We start from the raw sequence: 16071 nt of genomic DNA on the forward strand, positions 1-16071 counted from the left end.
AACGGTTTTTTCGGTTGAACCACCGATTAGATCGGTTGGACCAATAAACTAGTGAACCAGTAGTTAGAGCGGTTTGATGATCGGTCCGGTTTTCCGAACCTTGTTGTACGCATATATCTCTAACTACTTGCTTAATTAGTCATCATTCATGATAATTCTAATGTAGCGGTGTAATGTAAGTTGATTTAATTTTTTTTTTAAATCAATATATATCAAAAGATTTTAAAAATTTAATTGAAATTCTGATTATGTATGAAAGATTTGAATTTTATTTCGCATATCAATTATTTATCTTTAAATGATTAAGGACTAATTATTACCTCTAACAATACATATTTTTAGAAAATCAAAAAATAATTATATTAATGTGTGGAAATAATACATTAAATATTAATGCCTGATCTATCTTAATTATGTTTGTTTTTAGAATAATTTTTGTTGAGATTGTATAATAGAAAATTAAATATTGTTACCGTATTTTTTATGATATTACGCTCTACAAATGATATTTTTATACAATCACTTAATATATTCACTAACATACATCTTAAATCGTTAAAAAAACCTCTTATAAATTATTACTTGTTCTACCGTTCTACCGTTTTTGCCTTTTTTTTTTTCAGATAGATTTTATGAATATCCTTATTGATATAGATAATGATATTAAGGAGAAGGAATCAAAGAATGAATTAACGAGAATGAGAATGAAATTAAAAATGAAGAGACCAACTTTTGACAGTAAAAATCAAAGAGGAGACGACAGTTACACCAAAATTTTGGCTATAAAGTTTAAAAATTTTACATTGTCAAAATTTTATCTTATCATAAAAACTTACCTGCAATTTATCTTCATATAAAATTTATAATTAAGAACCGTAGATGATAATTTAATTAAACTTATCAAATCATCTAACGATTCTTAAATATCAACTTCACATAAAAACTAATGTATATAAATTTTCATTATATTAAAAATAGATAAATAGATATTTTTTTATTTGCAACCCACGTACCACTTATGAAATATATGATGAAAAATTCCACTTTACCGCTTCAACAACAACAATAAAGCCTTGTCTCACTAGGTGGGGTTGGCTACATGAATCAAACGACAGTTATTGTGTTCTGTCATGTATCATGTCTACAAAGAGACCGTTTAAATGTAAATCTCGTTTGACCACCTCATGGATAGTCTTCTTAGGTCTTCCTCTACCTTTCATCCCTTGTCCATCTTCCATCTCATCCACCCTCCTGACTGGGTGTTCTGTCGGTCTTCTTCTCACATGTCCAAACCACCTGAGACGCGATTCAACCATCTTTTCCACAATGGGTGCTACTCCAACTCTCTCCCTTATATCTTCGTTCCTTATTTTATCTAATCGCATATGACCACTCATCCATCTCAACATCTTCATCTCTGCCACACTCAACTTATGTTCGTGCTCCCCTTTGACCGCCCAACACTCTGTACCATAAAGCATAGCTAGTCTTATAGCAGTGCGATAGAATTTATCTTTAAATTTTAAAGGCACTTTTTTGTCGCATATAAAACCAGATGCATTCCGCCATTTTGACCAACCTGCTTGGATCCTATGATTTACATCCTGTTCAATCTCTCCATTATCATGTATGATGCACCTAAGATACTTAAAACTTTTAACTTTTGGTAGGATATTTTCTCTAATCTTCACCTCTATATTAGGGTTTTCCCTTCTCAAACTGAACTTACATTCCATATATTCCGTCTTGCTACGGCTTATGCGCGGACCATATACTTCTAAAGCTTCTCTCCATAAGTCCAACTTCTTATTTAGGTCTTCCCTTGACTCTCCCATAAGGACGATATCATCGGCAAAAAACATGCACGATGGCACAGGCTCTTGGATGTGCTCTATGAGTACTTCCAAGACTAATGTGAAAAGATATGGACTTAAGGATGATCCATGGTATAATCCTATACTAATAGAAAATTCCTTTGTCACACCACCTTAGGTCTTCATACTAGTTGTGGCCCCATCATACATGTCTTTAATTGCATGAATATATGCTATCTTTACTTTTCTCTTTTCTAAAACCTTCCATAAGACTTCCTTTGGCATCCTATCGTATGCGTTTTCCAAATCAATAAACACCATATGTAGATCCCTTTTATTACTACGATACATCTCCATCATCCTTCTTAACAGGTATATCGCTTCGGTGGTGGATCTGCTTGGCATAAATCCAAATTGGTTCTCTGTTACTTGTGTCTCTTTTCTCAACCTCCGTTCTATCACCCTTTCCCATAACTTCATGGTATGACTCATGAGCTTGATCCCTCTATAGTTTTCGCAACTTTGTATATCCCCTTATTCTTGTAGATAGGTACCAAGGTGTTTTTTCTCCACTCATCAGGCATCTTCTTTGACTTTAAAATCTTATTAAAAAACTTGGTTAACCAGTTGATGCTTTTCCCTCCAAAGCCCTTCCAAACCTCAATCGGAATATTATGAGATCCTACTACCCTGCCATTTTTCATCTGCTTTAGAACCTCTTTTACCTCGAAGTCTTGAATCCTTCGATAGTAGTCAAAGTTTTGATCTTCTTCCCTTGTACATAACCGACCAAAGCTTGGAAGAGTCTTCTGTCCTTCATTAAATAACTCGTAGAAGTAGATCTTCCACTTCGTAAAAATTTCTTCTTTCACGACTCTTATACCTTTTCTCCTTCTTTCCACTTTACCGCTCCAAGTGAAAAAAAAAAATTCAGAGATTAAACCATTCCTCGAGTGTGTGCAACTAATTTAGCCGATAGTTTGTATTTAATTTTGGTACACCATTCCACGTCCCAAAAACACATTTGATATAAATGGCAGTGAAGAAGGAATAATACAACTTTTCATCAGATTGCATCACCTCTGCAATTTTGAAAAATGATTCTGAAATTATTTTTTCATTTATTTACTGTATATTCAACAATATTATGCTATGGTCTTTGATTTGAATAAAATACTTACAAATGATTGGTTGCATACAAAAGATTACTACAATATACATTTCACCCACACATTAATACCTGGCTGGTCATGAACACAGTTCATACTTCATAGGTAGCAAAACAACACTAATCATCTGAAATCTTTACACAAAATTGGCAATGAATTAGCAATCATTTGGGTTTGACCAAGTAAGAAGCCCATATCTCATTGGCTGGAGGAGGAGGCTGAACCCAGTGCCCTGGTATGCGGCTGTTCGAAGTGCAGCACCAAAACAAAAAGGGGTTAAAAACAGATTAGTGAAATACAGAGTTAACATGTTAAACATAAGTGTAAATTCTTTTTTTGGATGAGATTTATGCGTGGAATTAAATTGATATCATCCCTTAATTTTAAGGATATACCAACCAAATTAACCCAAATAATGAAGAATTAGCAGAAAAGCTTCATTTTTTTTCTTATTTCTTACCTTCCTCCTGGTCTGATATAGGCATCCCACCCTCTTCTAACCTGTATGAGATCATTCAGAAAAAATTCTTAATAATCAATAAATCAAAATGAATGTATGAATGGGTTAAATTTAAGCAGGTAAAAAGGGGGGAAATAGTATTATTAGGCTATTAGTGTATCAATGAAGTAAAAGTAGCAGTCATTCACTACTAAAGAATTCAACTGATAACATACAAATTCTGAAGAGATAAAGAAGAAAAGGTAATATGCATTAAGAATTAAGAATTTGATGATAAAGTAGTTGAAAATACCTCAATAAGCGTTCCCATGTCATTGTTGCTGCCATGATAATAATGATAGAACTCAATAGGTAAATTTGCCAAAGGATCATATGTTCCTCCACTACTCTGTCCTTCTGAAGCAATTTTACTTGATTTATACTCAACAGCATCAGATCCCTCTTCAGGCACCTTATCAACCGTTTTCTCTTTGTTCTCCTCAATTTTAGTGTCAGTGCTACTTTCTTTTGAGAGCATCCCTTGATTTTTGCTAGCTTTCCTGGATTCTTCAGCAGTTGCTATTGCATCTTTAGCAGCAACTGTTTCCGCTGCAGCCAAAGCTTCACGCTCCTCTTCTTCCACTGCAGCCTGAACTTTGTCAAGAAACTTGTCATCCTCCTTAGGAAGAAAATGGCCTGCATAATTTGTAAAGAACCAAGGTCGCGTCAAGTATGAAAGAAACTGAATGTTACATTATATATATATATATATATATATATATATATATATATATATATATATATATATATATATATATATATTACACTTCAGTCACCTTGTTTTTTCAACTTTTGAATCCTTATGGAGCGTAATTCTTGAAGCTTCTCCACAACCAAGAGCATTTCAAGCTGTGATGTGAAATAATGTAATGTAACAAAATCAACACCCAAAAGTATAAAGTAAGTAGTGTGGGATAAAAAATAAAATGATTCATGTTGATAGAATAAACATACAGCTAGATGGGAAAATTTCTGCAAAAGATTTGATAGTAAAAACGAGGACTTGTGGCAAAGAAAGAGGCAATAGATGCCTTTGACAAAAACAACAACATGGAAAAGAACTATAGGACAAAAGAACAGAACATGATGGTAAACTGCTAAGGAGCATAGCATGATGGAAAAGATTCACATAACTTAGGTAGTCAGTAGACACGAGATATAAAAGTCATCACATAACATTGGTAAATTCTATAGAACATTTGACAAGTTATTCAAAGTTAACATAAACCACAATTTAACAATGATTTACCAGTCATTTGTACAAAAAGAAAGTTTACCTCAGCCTCTAATTTCCTCTTCTCTTCTTTGGCTTTAATCTTAGCAATTTCCTTCATCTTTTCCACCTGCCAAAGATATGTTTTAGACACCCCTAAAATATGTATAACTTGCAGTTCAAACTGAAGCAACTAATAATATATCTATACTAATCAAATGTGCAAACAGATTACACAATTACTTAATTTCACCATTTCTCACATCTCACTAAGAAACTAATGAAGAAAAAATAGCAGCAAAAGAAGCAATAGCATATAGCATGTAAACAATTTAAAGCAATACACAGAAATATGTTATTGGAAATATTATGAATTGAAAGCTTTACGACTTAGCTGCTCTCTTAATCTAGAAAAATAGCATATAAACAATATTGTAGCAACATGTTGACTATAATTATGTGTAATGAGGATTTGAGAAACATAAAAAAAAAATTAAAAAAGTAAAAAATTGAGAAGTTAAATTTATAGCCATTCCTATATAGCCCCCAAGCCACCGATTAATCCTTGAATTTTGCCAAAGACCGCAATCATATATCTGATTTTGAGAATCATGTGCTTCATATTTTGGACATAAATTAATTCATGCAGACAGCAGACATGCTTTTCCTCTTTAGCCTGGCAATAGCAAAAGCTCACTAGCAAATTCAAAGTAAAAAGTATGCAGGCAAAAACATCAATACCTTGCAGTTTGCAACATCCTTAGAAATCTCCCTTGCTCTCCATTCATCAGCTTCTAGGTCAATGCAATGAAATTCCTCCCGCTCCTATATTTTTTATTTTTTGATAAAGAAATGACTAAGGAGCCAAACATAGAAACGGGTTTCAAGAAACGGCTACAATAAAGGGCAATGAAAATATCTCACAAAAACAAAGGGAAAGTAACCTTTGCCAGCATTTCTGCAATACGCTTCCTTTTCTTCTTCCGCCAGCGCTTATTTCTTTTGGACTTGTACACTTTATTCGCAAACCTTGCAGCCGCAGATTTCTCCTCCCATGGACTTGCTTCATCCGCAACATATTTGAATGGCTCCAGCTGAGATCTTAGCTTTGACATCAAATAATTAGCTGCTTCAACTGCCAACGATTCTTGGGATTCTATATTAACCCTTCTGTCTTGCAAACATTCTAGAAAACCAGGGAGGTAAGGTTCATTAGATCCATGTTTCACATCTTCTAAAGACACTTTACCATCTTTGATCATCATCAACATCTCTAGCTCCTTTTGCCTAAGAAAAACAGCAAGTTTATAATTTTGATAAAAATATAATTAACTAGCTTACAGCATAAAAGCTATTAATTTTGGAGAAACATTAAGTTTAAAAAAGTGAAAGTAATATATGAAGCCAAAATAAAAACATACATTGCCTTTGCAAGATTAAGAGTGTCCTGCAATTCTCTGAGGCGTTCACAAACATTTCGGTTTTGCCAAAATGAACTTGAATTTGGTGGATCAGGAGGTAACATTAGAAACTGAGGAGGTCCAAGAGGATGAGGTGGTGGTACAGACTGAAAATGAAATGGATTCATTTCTTTCAAGTATGCACTACTCCTTGATTTCAGAGAATAACCCTAAATAAAATAAATAACCAAAAGAAGAAAAAAAATCAACAGATAAAACCAAAACAAACCATGATATTCATAATCAAACTAAGAAATATTGAAATAACTTGTTTCCGTCCAAACTGATAGAATCATAAAATTACCAAAAAAACATATTCATAACACTGTAAATTTTTCAATTGAGCTCCTGCCAAACTGAGATCCCATTATGCATGATTTCCCATAGAAATTTTTTGTTCTTAAATTCTAAATAAATAATTTAATGTTCATAATTTTTTTTTTCTAAAGATAGGTTATTTTATTTAATTAGTAATTAAATATAAGCTAAAGAGAACAACAGCGACGTTAAAAATGGGAATTTTCACGATATGATAGTTTCTAACAATCACAAAACAGATGAGCTTATCCATCATCAAAACACTAGAACTAATCGAGCTTCTTCAGATGCATTCATGGCGAAACGAGCTTCTTCAATGGGTGACAGCGGCTGACTAGCAAGTTTCGAGCTTTCTATAGCTCCAAACTAGGTGTGCGGCCCTATTCCTCTTTTTTGTCTCTCTGGCTCTTTGAAATTCTTCAAAGAGATTATCCAACCATTTCCAAGTTTCCACGTCAGAGTCTGGTACTGGAAGTTCAGCTAATATTCTAAGGGTATTCGCGGTGCGGTTTGGTTCAGTTATTTAAGAAAAAGTCATCCGATCATAGTTATCAGAACCGAACCGGTAATCAACCCGGTCATATGACTGGGTCACTGGTTCAACCGGTGGGTCATTGATTCACCCGGTTAACCCGGTCATAACTAAGAAATTTAAAATTATATAAATAAAATTAAAATAATGTCTTAAAATTTAAAATATAAGTCTTTACAAACATTAATAATTCAATATCAATTTTTAAACATAACTAATTATCTAAAAAAAGATTTGGGCAGGAACAATTTATCTAGGATGTGCTTGGGGATATTTCCAAATGCTCCTCAGTCCTCATTGAAATCTTTGTTAGTGGATCACAACCATCTTTCAGGGAAACATACCAGAGGCATTGACAGATCTGTTAAACCTAACAATGCTGATCTCTCTGCTAATAACTTCAGTGGGGAAATTCCTAGTAATCTTTCTATGATTCCTGGCTTGGTCTACTTCAATGATTCTGGGAACAACCTTGACAGTGAGATACCTGATGCATTGGGCTCTAAATTCAACAATGCCTCTTCATTTGCAGGTAATGAGAAATTATGTGGGAAAACGTTAGATAGAAAGTGTGAGGAGATGACCAAAAAGAAACACAGCAACAACTAATGATAATCAACAACCACCAAAGTTCACTAATGATAATCAATAACAAATTTAACTATTCAACCAAAGTTCACTAAAATTTCCTCAGGTTCAACAACTCCTCTAAAAAATCAAATACAATAGCAGTAACTACCAGATTCAACAATAATTCTAACTAAAATTTGCATCAAACCAAAGAAAGAACAGAAAGAACAGCAACAACAACTCTAGAAAATCAACATTCAACAAACAGAAAGAACAACAACTCTAAAATTTGCTCAGATTCACCGAAATTAACATCAATCCAGAGAAAAAATAGCAACAACAACTCTAAAAAATCAACATTCAACAAAAAAAACAGAAAGAACAGCAACAACTCTAAAATTTGCTCAGGTTCACCAAAATTAGCATCGAAGCAGAGAAATAACAGCAAAAAGCCAACATCAACTCCGATAACGAAATGAAACAGCTGCAACCCCATTCAACAACCACCAGATTCACCGAAATTAACATTGAACTAGAGAAAAAATAGGGTTGAAAATTGGGGCTCACCTGGTTGAGAAGATGACCACCACCACCACCTGAGGGAGCAGATGCTGCTTCACTGGTTCCGATGAGAGACCCAGAGTGACGCCGAGGGAGTGACGAACCGACGACGCCGAGGGAGTGACGAACTGACGAACTGAGAGTGAGGAACTGACGAACTGAGAGTGAGGAACTGCCGGCGCCGAGCTTGAGAGAGTGACGAGGTGAGGGTGAGGGGCTGCCCGCTGCCGACGCCGAGCTTGAGAGAGCAGAGACAGAGAGATGAGGGCACGAAGGTGGCTTGGGAGGGTGATTTCATTCAGTCTCAGATGGAGGCTTAGGTTTCAACAAGGTTGCGAGAACCGAACCGGTCAATGAACCGGTGAAGTAACTGGTTTACTGGTTTACTGGTTCGACCGGGGTTCAACCGGGGTTCAACCGGTTTAATTAAATATTAATTAAAAATTTAATATATAGTTTCAAATATTTAAATTTGATCTTTTCTAACCTAATAAATTCAAAATTGCACCTAATGTTCTACACCAAAAAAATATTAACAAAATTCAACTACCCACAGGAACTAATTATCACTAATTAGTAATCATCAGAAAATCAGCAACATCATCATCCTCATTTCAGAAAATCAACATTTCAGAATAAGAAAACATCAACAAAATCAATATTATTAACTCAGCAACTCAGAATTAAATCCAGTAACTCAACTAAATCCAACTCCAATTCAGAATTAAACAAAGCCACTAATCATCACTAATCAGTAATCATCGGAAAATCAACAAGAAGCCAACAACATATCAGTAACAATATCATCATCATTTTAGAAAATCATTCTAGAATCATAAATCAACAATCAACAGGATTATTCCAGTTTCATAAAATAAGAGACTATGTACTCATTCACAATTTTAGAAATAATGAAAATTTTGATGCCAAATGTAATCATATTTGTCTTAAAATTTTCATAAAAGCTTTCGAGTGAAGGATTTGCAAATATGAAGATTGGGACCTGCATCAACACTCAGAGAGTCAGAGTGCTTACTGCTTCCCGGCAGCGAGGAGGAAGGGGAGTGACGGCGACGACAAAGGAGACGGCCACACCGGCGAACACAGAGAGAGAGAGAGCGCTTGAACAGGGGAGACGGTGACGGCCACAGAGCTTCCACGCAACGGCGAGGGAGCTTCCTACAACGGCGACACAGCTTCCTAGGACGGTGACGGAGCTTCCTACGACGGCGACACAGCTCCTGCGACGGCGACGGAGCTTCCACGGTGCGAGGAGATGAGAGGAGATGAGTGGGAGTGTTGGACTTTTGGTGGGAGGGGAGGGCGTCTGGGCTTCGGGTAGATGATTTAGGCTTTTTTTTTTTTTTTTAAGGCCAAAAACGGCGCTGTTTTGAAAGGGGTTTCAAACCGAAAAACCGTAAAAAAACCGGACGGTTCAATCGGTTCACCGGTTAACCGTCGGTTTGACCGGTTTTTTTACCGGTTTTTTACCAAACGGTTTCTGGCCTTATCCGGACCGGCTAGATGACCGGTTCCCGGTTATTCCGGTTGAACCGGCCGGTCCGGTTCGATTTTCAGAACCATGGGTTTCAAAGAGGGGGTGGGGGTGGGGTCTGAAACGACGCCGTTTCAGTGGAAATAAAATTAAAAAAAATTAATAAACATTACCCCGCATAGTTGTCAAAACCGAACCGGTGATCGAACCGGTCAAGTCACTGGGTCACTGGGTCATTGGTTCAACCGTTGGGTTACTGGTTGAACTAGTTAACTCGGTCCTATGTAAATAAAAAATAAAAAATAGTCAAAAGTTTAAAATTAAAATTTAAAATACATATTTTTACTAACATTTTAAAATATCAAGTTATTTTAAAATAATATAGAACATGAACAATAAATATTTTATTATTTTTACTCTATCATAAATATTTTTATTTTGTTTTTATATTAAAATAACTATTATTTTTAAATTTTAATAATTTATTAATTAGTTTATATCTTTTATACTATTATATACTACAAGTATTTATTAAAAAATAATATTAATAGATATTATATAATTATAAAAAAATAAGTGAGTTTATAATTATTGTTAAATAAAAATATAATTAATTTAAGAATGAGTGAGTTTATAATTAAAATTAAAATAAATTAAATAAAAGTAAACTATTTGATAGAAGATATCTATATGTATTATAATTTGCATATATCTTAATAGAAAACATAGTGGCCTAGTGGTTGTGGAGCCTTTTGGTTTCCTTGAGGGCAGGGGTTCGAACTCTACCTCAAGCATTTTGGAAATATTTTCTTCTAAGCGGTTCGGTCAGACCACCTCACCGGTTCACACCGAGTTGACCAGTTCAATTCTTTGTGCGGTTCAAATACTGGACCTGACCGGTATAGGGTTCGGTTCATCGGTTTTCTGGTCGGGCCGGTCCGGTCCGGTTTTTACAACTATGATTACCCGGACCGGGTTGGATTAACCGGCCAGGTCACTGGGTTTGCACTAAACCCGTTGGGTCGAACCTGGTTCGACTGGGTCTGTTGCATGGACGGTTCAACTGGTGGTTCGGTCCGGCCAGGTGACCGGATTTCCGGTCAAACCGGTCGGGTCGAGCCAGATTTGATAACTATGCATCCAATACAATTTCATATTAATTCTTCGGTTCAGTTTGGTTTAGTTTTTTTACCGAGTCAAACCAAACCAAACCAAACTAATTTGGTTTTTTCAGTTTTTCAATTAATTCAAAAAATTATCTTGTTTTAATCATCTAATCGTATCTAAGTGTGCTAAAATCCAAGGTTGCAAGAACCAAACCGGTCATTGAACCGTCAGGTGACAAGTTCAATGATCTAACCGGGGGTCGAATCATGATTGATCCGGTTTAATTAAATATACAATAAAATTATTAAAAATTCAATATATAATTTCAGATATTCAAATTCAATAATTTCTAATTTCAAAATTTCATAATGTTCATAATTTATCACTAAAAATTTACAAAATAAAAAAATTTCTAATTGATTTCTAAGTTCAAATCAAGTAGTTAGCAATAATACTCACCACATCAGTGACAAAAATTCAGAACAAAAAATTTAACAATAACTTCTAATAATCAAGTATTCAAAAACTTTTAAAGAAAAATAGACAAAAGTACACCCGGATCTTCACACGGTGGACAGATGTACCCCCAATTTTTTAATGAGTCATTTGTACACACCAATATAAAACTCCGTTGTCAATTCTACTCTTCCATGACCTGAGTAATTTTTCAGGCGATGGTGGAGGCCAGGTGGCACGGTACTGTGTGATGTGGCCATTTTGGGTGACACAATGAAAAATAGAATTATTACATTATTAAATTTTGTTGAAATAAATATATGAAAAGGGCATAATGGAACCACTATTTATCCTCTTTCTTCTCCAACTCCTTCGAACCCTAAGAACCCTAACAGAGGGTGAAAAAAATTGGGGCTTCATTTTCTTCATTTTCCTCTGTAGATCATTTTCCTGTCTATCGTATTAGGGATTTGTAAACTCTAATGTATCAAAATGTCACTCTCATCGAAGGAAGATATACCTCATGCTTGTGCCAGTGGTTGTGGTGGCTCGTCTTCTGCGCCAAAGAATAGGAAGAAAAAAAAGTTCGACTACAACAACAGCAAGTGTCTACATGGATTTGACGCAATGATGCTTGAGTCTGCTACAGAGTGGAACCCTGGAAGATTGTTTCTTCGTTGTTCGTTATGGGAGGTATGTAAATTCTGATTTTGTTTATGATGACAAATGCTGTGAATCTTATGTGAAATGGTTGAAATTGTCGTCGGATTCTTGATGCAAGAAGGTTGAATTGAGGTGTGATTATTTTATTTGGGCTGATGAAGTTGTTGATACTGGAAAAGATTGTGGGATTCAAGAGCAAAGTGAAGAAAGAAAATGGAGGTCTGCAGAAGAAAGCAACTGAAAGGTAGAAGAAGAAATGAAGAAGATGTTGCAGACAATTGATAGGATTAATCAAGGGTTGATAAGTATGTTTGCTTAGGGATAAGATCTACAGAGGAAAATAAAGAGAATGAAGCCCCAATTTTTTTCCACCTCTGTTTAGGATTCTTAGGGTTCGAAGGAATTGGAGAAGAAAGAGAATGAACAATGGTTCCATTATATCCTTCTCTTATATTTATTTCTACCAAATTTAATAATGTAACAATTTTATTTTCCACTATGTCACTTAAAATGGCCACATCACACAATACCTTACCACCTGGCCTCCACCACCGCCGGAAAAATTACCCAGGCCACATAAGGGTAGAATTAACAACGGAATTTTATATTGGTGTGTACAAATGACTCATTAAAAAATTTGAGGGTACATCTATCCACCGTGTGAAAATTCGGGTATACTTTTGTCTATTTTTCCAACTTTTAATAAGAGCATCATTTCTATTTACTGAATAGTAAAAATCCTCAAACCAAACATCATACAGTTGTAACACAAAACAAAGTTTAATTCAATTACAAATTTCTAAATCTGCTAAATATAAGAGAGCCAAAGCATATATTCATATTTAGTTTTGGGGATTCAAATCCATTAATCAGCAACATTTTCTAACATTTGACTCCAAATTAAACTGAAAACATATCAGCAACAAAAACTAAATTGAATCCAATTCCAAACTCCGAATTCAAATTAAATTGAATTCAGAATCACACCAGCATTCAACAAATTAAATAAATAATCCAATTCCAAACTCAGAACACAAACTCAGCTCACAATCTTAAAATTAATGGGAAAAAAAAAGATGAACCCAAAATTAATTTAACAGTAACTGAAGAACCCACGGCGATGATATAGGGAGTCAGGGAAGAACGAAAGGTTGGAGGCGAGGAGCTTACCGTCGACGACCACGAAGAAGCAAACGGCAACACATTATCACTCGCGGCGAAGAACTGAGAGGCGAGCAGAGAGGCGATTTGGGCGGCGAACCGGCGACAGAGACAAAGTAGACGAACCGTGAAGTATCAAGGAGAGGGACGCGGGTGAGGTGACCTACGCTGGTTGCGTGACAAACAACCGAGAGAAGAAGCACTGAAGAGGCATCGAAGATTGAAGAATAAATCAATAAAATTTTTAAAAATAAAACTAATGAAGCACTGAAGAAAGCAAGCAGCAAGCAGTCGCTAGTGAGGGAGGAGCCGAGGAGTGCTTACCGTTGAGGTGAGCAACGGCGAGGTGACAGAAGAGGCGAGCGACAAGATAAGCGACGTGCGAAGGTGAGGTGGGCGACGCGAGCGACGTGCGATATGTCTGAACAGAAATTCCACGGCAAGAAGAGGGCGAGTGGCAACTGGTGATGGTGGCTGGAGCCGTTGTCTCTGATAGGGTTTAGCAAGGGGTACGGTGCAGTTTGGGAAGTGAGAAGGGGGGCTTTTGTTTTTTTATATACAATTTTAAAAACCGGAAATCTTTTAAAAAATCGGACGGTTCAATTAGTTCACTGATTAACCGTCAATTTAACCGATTCTTTCACCGATTTTTTGTCAATAATTTTTTGTTTGAACCGAATTGGTCAAGTGACCGATTTTCGATTGAACCGGTCAATTCGGTTCAATTTTCAGAACCATGCTAAAATCACAAATTAGAACAAAAAAATAAAAACAAAATAAAACCCTAAATAAAAAACAAAAACACAAAACAAATAATCATAAAAACAATTTTAATAAAAAATCATAATACAAGATACAATTAGAATTAAGAAGAAATCATGAGATCCAAAATGCTAAACAAAAATCATGACCAAAAACAAATAATCATAACCAAAAATCAAAATAACAAATCAGAACATAAACAAATATCAGATTAGAACAAAAAAAAACTAACAACAAATAACCAAATCCAAAAAATAATTTAGAACTTCAAATCATAGATATACGAAGCCGAGGCGCTGCAAACTATCAAGACAACGACGTTGTGAACTACAAAGTGAGAAGAGTGAACAAAGAAGAATCAAATCCAAAAAATAATTTAGAACTTCAAATCATTGATATGCAAAGACGAGGCGCTGCGAACTATGAAGACAACGACCCTGTGAACTGCAAAGGGAGAAGAGTGAACCGAGAAGAAGAAGAATTAAATCCAAAAAATAATTTAGAACTTCAAATCACAGAGATATGAAGACGAGGCACTGCGAACTATGAAGACAACGACGCTGTGAACTGCAAAGTGAGAAGAAGAAGGCGTTGCAATTTGAGAAGGCGGCAGTGATACGAACTGAGAAGACGACGACAAATCAAACTCAGAAGACAACAACGCTGTGGCAGTGATACAAACTGAGAAGACGACAACAAATCAAACTCGGAAGACGATAACGCTTCGAAAAGATGCATCGACAGACGCAGACGAAAATAGGGTTACTGGACGGCTGGACGCCGACGATAGAAAAAAGTAGAGGACTATGAGTCTGTGACTGAAAGAGGAGGGTGCAGCTATGAGACTGTGACTGTGAGTGAGAAAGCACAGAGCAGTTTTTGTCATTTGGGCGTGAGGGAGAAGTGAGAGAGGTCGTGTGCACTAGGGGGTGTTCGCAGTACGATTTAGTTCAGTTTTTTAGGAAAAAAGTCATCTGATCCAATCGTTTAATTAAATTGCAGTTCGGTTTTGTAACAGCCCGTTAACCTAAGCCTTACCTCTAGCCGTAAAGCAAAGAATAACAAAGTGCCACGATAGTTCTAAAGCTTATATATATATATATATATATATATATATATATATATATATATACATATGCATATATACATATATACACATATATGTATATATACACATATATGTATATATACACATACATATACATATATATACATATACATACATATGTATACATATGTATATATATCAAGGTTCGGAAAACCGGACCGGTCATCAAACTGTTCTAACTACTGGTTTACTGGTTTATTAGTCCAACCGGTCTAACCGATGGTTCAATCGGAAAACTGTTTTAAAATAAAATAATAAATAAATTATAAATAAACATCCTAAAATATAATTATAGTATAATATAAATATTAAAATAGTTTTCAAATTTAAAAAACTACATTAAACGTCATCAATCAAATTCATATAATCTTATTAATATACAAACTCAAGTTAAATAGTATAAAAGGAATGGCACCAAAAAATGAGGTAGTGAAGGCTACACAAACTAACAATACTCTCTGTTTGTTGTGGGCAGTGACCTTTATTGCCTTTTCCATTGAAATCCTCACAGGTTCAGCCAATAACTGCAAGTTTCCAATAAAATGTAGTTTAACACCGTATTCATTGATAACGCTTTCATCTTGAAGTAACTCCTCAATCTTTTCTCACATCAATTCCATCAAGGATTGCACCTCTTTGGGCTTTCTTTTGAAGTTATCGATGCTGAATGCATAGACAGTTACATACTTCACTCCTAATTCATAACAATACCTAAGCATGGAAATGAGTGATGGAAAATCCAGCCTTATGACCAATCCCTTCAGCCAAGTTACTCTTCTTTGCAAACCTTCGATTCCCATCCATGATAAAAGCAATATGATGTGGCACAGGACCCATAGATAATATGCCAAATATGCATCTCCTAAGACAGTTGGATAAACCTCCAAGCAGGTTGCTTGTAATACCTCCAGTATCTTTGTGCATGGTGTAAAGCCCACATCGGTTGGAGAGGGGAATGAAGCATGCCTTATAAGGGTGTGGATACCTCTCCCTAGCATGACGCGTTTTGACGAGTGAGTGTGGGGGGCTTCGGCTATCATCCCTATCGTCAAAGGCAAAACCGTGAGGCCTTGTGTGCCAAAGCGGACAATATCGTGCTAGCGGGTGGTCTGGGCTGTTACAGATGGTATCAGAGCAGTTCGTTCCTGTAGAGCCTGAGGAATGGACTGACTATGCTTCTGTG

At 35.6% G+C, this 16071-nt stretch overlaps 1 protein-coding gene and 1 pseudogene across 2 annotated transcripts; both read right to left on the bottom strand.

Annotated features, from left to right (window-relative positions):
- Window positions 1–2902: 2902 nt before the first annotated feature.
- Window positions 2903–8430, bottom strand: LOC107623240 (U11/U12 small nuclear ribonucleoprotein 59 kDa protein). Of its 2 annotated transcripts, none has more exons than XM_016325426.3 (9): window positions 8143–8430; window positions 6117–6262; window positions 5640–5982; window positions 5437–5520; window positions 4760–4825; window positions 4259–4331; window positions 3736–4118; window positions 3444–3484; window positions 2903–3226 (listed from the first exon to the last, which is right to left on the bottom strand). In XM_016325426.3, exons 2-9 carry the CDS (start codon window positions 6218–6220, stop codon window positions 3148–3150), a joined length of 1173 nt encoding a protein of 390 aa, XP_016180912.2. In that variant the 5' UTR covers window positions 6221–6262; window positions 8143–8430; the 3' UTR covers window positions 2903–3147. The 2 variants fall into 2 exon arrangements, with proteins under 2 accessions (XP_016180912.2, XP_088362295.1); XM_088506169.1 differs by having other exon boundaries at window positions 6117–6325.
- Window positions 8431–14279: 5849 nt separating this feature from the next.
- Window positions 14280–15812, bottom strand: LOC107623242 (dehydrodolichyl diphosphate synthase 6 pseudogene; annotated as a pseudogene).
- Between the last annotated feature and the right edge of the window lie 259 nt (window positions 15813–16071).

This window comes from Arachis ipaensis, chromosome B10, assembly GCF_059453495.1.
Source record: "Arachis ipaensis isolate K30076 ecotype BB chromosome B10, ASM5945349v1, whole genome shotgun sequence".
Taxonomy (NCBI): domain Eukaryota; kingdom Viridiplantae; phylum Streptophyta; class Magnoliopsida; order Fabales; family Fabaceae; genus Arachis; species Arachis ipaensis.

Bases quoted from the DNA above. Each gene is read 5' to 3' on its own strand.
- LOC107623240 (XM_088506169.1), bottom strand. From the start codon at position 6,283: ATGAATCCATTTCATTTTCAGTCTGTACCACCACCTCATCCTCTTGGA. The intron at 5,983-6,116 runs GTATGTTTTTAT...TGTTTTTCTTAG, and splicing joins CTTAATCTTGCAAAGGCAAT to GCAAAAGGAGCTAGAGATGT. The intron at 5,521-5,639 runs GTTACTTTCCCT...TAAAAAATATAG, and splicing joins TTGCAGAAATGCTGGCAAAG to GAGCGGGAGGAATTTCATTG.